The 4759-nt window shown below is 36.3% G+C and overlaps 1 protein-coding gene across 2 annotated transcripts in view; it reads right to left on the reverse strand.

Moving 5' to 3' along the window:
• Positions 1-1468: 1468 nt before the first annotated feature.
• LOC107556926 (probable phospholipid-transporting ATPase VD) overlaps positions 1469-4759 on the reverse strand; it is a 25370-nt gene continuing 22079 nt past the window's right edge. For both annotated transcript variants that reach the window (XM_016240184.1, XM_016240183.1), the window contains exon 23: positions 1469-2874. In XM_016240184.1, the coding sequence (XP_016095670.1) occupies positions 2646-2874 (229 nt within the window). In that variant the 3' untranslated portion in view covers positions 1469-2645. The remainder of the gene's footprint in view (positions 2875-4759) is intronic.

A 4759-nucleotide genomic window follows, 5' to 3' on the forward strand; every position in this document is an offset into this window, starting at 1 on the left:
AAAAATAGGATCAAAGCATCTGCTTAATTAATAGGCTACATAAAAATGTAAAGTGCATATTTTGCTGTACAGTTTGACATTAGAATGTTTTTTCAGATCACTCCCTGGCTGTGAAATATAAGAAATTGTTTAAGATTCTAGACTCTAAATTAAACTTAGCAACATGCTAATGCCATTGAGTCTCCCATGTGAGCACTGTCTGTGTTGCTGTCTGTGAAGAACATTCCAAATCAGTCGCTTATAGAACTTCCATTATGATTAGGTTGCTGTCTTAGCGAGCTGCATAGGCTTTGGAAGAGAGACTTGCTTGTGCAAAAGTTCTGAAAGCTGCTCTGAATCTAAACAGTTGTGAAATGTTTCAAGGCCTCATGGGGAAAAAAGAGATTAATTTTAATTAAGAAATTGGTTATGAAGAATAATTTACATGTCCAGTACATTGTTACACTGATTTACCTCAAAATGTCACTTCTTCTTCTTCTTCACATCATTTACATAAGCTGAGTCTTCAGAGGAGTCATTTGAGTTTTCAAAAGTTGGTAAATTCTACTGTCATTTATGCCACTGTACAAATCAGAAATTAAATTACATGGTAGTTTTGCCATTTTTCATTCACCTGTGGCATTTAAAAAAAGCAACATTAAAATGTCACAGCTTAAATTCAGGAATCAGAACAAATGAAAGAGTTAGCAGCAGTGATTAGTTGAATTGTGTATGTAGTTGAGTTAAAGTACATGTGTAACCTATTATGATATAATATAGTAGGGTACTTATAGCTACTTGTTTATGCTGCCATCTCCTGACCACAGCACATTTCCCCATACAATATTAAGCGCCATATCAGAGCATCTCATATCCTTATAACGCTCTTATGTAAAAGTGTCATGCCCATTCAAACATTTAAGCCAAGTCGACTTTAAATGCAACTTCTAACTTTGAAAAGTTCTTCAAAAGTTTAATAAAAAAAAAAAAAAAAAAGCTGTCTACAACTATTTCTGAATTTACATTTGGTTAATTTCTGTACAATAAAGCAGCACGTGTGACAACTTGCCCCAACCAGACATTTTATTAATTGTATCCTTTTCTGAATCAAAACTGTTGTATGTTACCTGTCTTGTGTGTGCCATACCCTAGTCATTTTGTATTTTTTCTGTTAATTTGCCCTTCATTGTTTAAAGATATTGCATGTGAATGTACTCAGTTCTGTTCCGTAAAAAAAAAAAACTTACTTTGTAGTAATCTAGCTATCTTGTGACTCAAAATGACTGCTGACAGTAGTAAAAATGACTATGGGTGACCTCATCTTAAATTTTTAAATTTAAGTCACCAGGAAAAAAGCAAAAAAAAAAAACATGGAGCTGGATGTAAGAGAACTTAAAATAAAGCAAGCATGTCTTGTGAGCTGCTACTTTATGTAAGGGTGTACATTATCACCCTTTATCCCAGTTATACAACTATAATGGTTCACAAAGACTTTTATTTTGTAGTCTGGACATCTTTCCTCTGTTGTTTATACCTGTTGTATATATGTTCATATTCAAGGAGTAGTCTAGGTTTAACGTTTTGAGTATTTTATTGCAAATTTACAAATGGCTCACATAAGATGTAAAATAATGACTATAAATAATGTTTTCTAGTCAATGACTCAAAATCATCTTAGATGATCATTCTGGATTATTAATTCACATTTTCAAAATTCAAGCATTCACTTTCTCAATGAAAATAAAATTGCATTGAAGTATAAAAAGCAATCTAGCGTTCATAATAAAATACTGGACGTGTCCATTTGTAATGCATGCAGTCAGCATGTTCACTGTCAGATTGAACACACAAATGGACATCAAGGACCTTGGGTCACAAATACATTAGCTCCTGTTTATGTTCGCCTCATTTTATTCCTGAGCATGGAAGGTTCATTTAATGTAAAGGCCTCATGATATTGAACTTCTCCATGATCAGATACAGTATCAAACAGACACAGTCATGCTTCTCCTAATTATTAAGAGATTACCAAAAAAAAAATCTTTTAATTTGATCATTCCTATATTTTCAAAGAGTAAGACCATCATTTGCAGTTTGCTAGAATAAATATGACTGTGGGAATTTGTGTTAGTTTACGCACATGTTAGTGTTATGGGAAGTGTGCGAGCTCATTTTCTCATGGTCTATGCAGTTGTGAAGTTCTGAATTTTTTACCCTCAATAGCCAAAAATGGAGTATTGCATTTAAGTAGGAGAAAAGTAGCCACACTATGTTGGCAAACACTAGCCACATTCTAACCCACAATTCATCCTCAGAACTCTGAGGTTCTTGCGTAAATCTGGAGTGCATGTGTAATTAAAAATGCCACAGGCACAGCCTTGTGAAATGTAAACATTTCTTCTCTGAATATCTTTTGTCTACAAAAGCCAGACTCCAAGTCTATTCTGCGATCACTGGACTGGAATGAGTTTGCGATGCAGTTAATCTGTAAGCTCCACAGAGCCCAGGTACTGTACATCACTGTGAAAACACTTGCTGGGCAGAGAAAAGCCAGATCTGATGTCTGACTGGTCAGAGTATCTGCCGATCATTAAAGTGCAAGAATATATGGTCACTATTTGAACTAATGACCATGTTTACATGATCAAGGGCAACTTTCTTATTGGTCATGAGAGAACAGCGCCTGCTTCAGCTATACATTCTGTTAAATGGGGCATGTCAGCATTCACACTGAGGTTCTGAGGGACGTGTCTGGAGGACAGTCTTTGAGCAGCTTTGTTCTCCTTCCACTGCCGTAAACTCGTGGAATAGTCTTGTGCAGAGAGTCTCTCCATTTTCTGTGCTCTCACCAGGTCAGATGGACAGATAGTGCTACGAAAGGCACGACACAGGATCCTGTGACACAGAAAGAGACAAGAGTTAATTAGACCGTACCATCATGACAAGATAAAACCATGAGAGACTTATTCCAATAAAGTTTGGCAGAAGTCTTTTTTTTTTTACCAGTTACTGTGGCAACACCCACAGGCATCTTTTCTATGCAGGTAAAAGGAATACAATATAGATCCTATCTACTTGAATTGGGAACAACTGAAAACTAGTTTGTCAAGACTGGATTTCAATAACAGTTCTTAAATAACAGTGTAAATAATGTTGCTTCTTTAGCTTAAATCACACTATAAAATTTTGTACATGCAGGTTCTTGCCTTTACTGTGAAAGATATATGCAGCATTGCCTTAGAAATAGGAAAAAACCTAGAAGTAATCTTTGTGTCGGAAGTGTGTTTAAAAGCTGAAATACACAACAAGACTTTTGCCCAGATTTGCAGTCCGAAAGAGTCGACCGTCAGTCAGTCTGCATGTTTTTAGCAGATGGAGTTGACAGATTTTGCACAGACTTTGATTCTATCCAGTTGGAGGATATCAAACATGTTTGATATTTTAAAACATATATTGTTTGCTGTGCTTGTTTGTAGGGCTGCCCAATTTGGCCAAAATTTTGATTATCTATCAATATGACAGTAAAAATAATAATTATAATTAATTTGTCTTTATTGTACAATAATGTCAGAGAGACCTTAACGGTTATATTGATAAGCACTTCTCATTAGAATTATGGGAAGATGTTTGGCACATGTTAACGAAGGTCTTCCGGGTTTGGAACGACATGAGGGTGAGTAATTAATGGCAGAATTTTCATTTTTGGGTGAACTATCCCTCTGAAGTGACCCAAACTCAGAGCAGATGCAGAGATGGAGCTACTCTGAGACCCTACAAACACTGGCAGATCATGAGATGCTCATGGTCTGAAAACAGAGCCATGCTTCAATCTGAAACATGCAGCGCATACATATATTAAGTGTATGATGCCCAGTTTTTTTCTATAGCCATATGCAAGTGTATGATGCCTAAAATCTGTTCGGATTTTAAAAGTCATGTAGTGTATTCTAGCCTTCAACATGCCATCTTGGTAGTCAGGTCACTGGATTTTGAAACAGCGCTACATTCACATGCACCCTCGTAATGCGATTATAATGGGATTTTGGCAATATCGCAATTAAACTTTACTTCACATCAACATAATACCTCAATCAAACTAATGCGATTAAGCTCATAATTGTTCAAACCATAATCACATCAAACTATGTGGCGTATGCCAATTTTAATGGCAATAAACAGGCATATAAACACCTTAATCACATTATTACTGCACTGACCAAAGTGAGAATGTGCTTTGATATACACAGATGCGGTGTGTTGTTTACATCATTTCATGAATGAACTCACTGACATTGTTCTAAAGTTTTCCCTTCTCTAAGAATCGCTAAATGAAGTGGTGCAAAGAAAGCGGTGCAGCATAGGGCAAACTTCTAGTACATCTCTAGACATGTTTTTCATTTGATCCTGTTGTTGGGTGTGCAAATAATGGCGGTAAAATAACCATATGTCTTTGCAAATAATCAGAATAATTGCATGTAAACGGAAGTGAAGAGGGTTCGCTTGTGACATGTAAACATCTTAATAATAATCGCCTTATTATTTAAAAGTAGTCAGTGTTACAGTCCATTACTGTGACTGGTATGTAAATGAGCTGATTCAGATGTGTGAGTAATACCTAGGTAGCAGGGCCAGGACTGTGGTAAGTCCACATACTAGGAAGTAGAGCGGCTCAGACATCATTTTTGTCTCAATGCCCAAGGGGTTTGTGGGAGAATTGCACGTCACACACGTAAGGCTGAACAACAGAACAAAGGCATAATAGAACAAGGCACTGAAGAGC

This window comes from Sinocyclocheilus grahami, unplaced genomic scaffold (genome assembly GCF_001515645.1).
Source record: "Sinocyclocheilus grahami isolate Dianchi unplaced genomic scaffold, SAMN03320097.WGS_v1.1 scaffold583.1, whole genome shotgun sequence".
NCBI classification, from domain to species: Eukaryota; Metazoa; Chordata; class Actinopteri; order Cypriniformes; family Cyprinidae; genus Sinocyclocheilus; species Sinocyclocheilus grahami.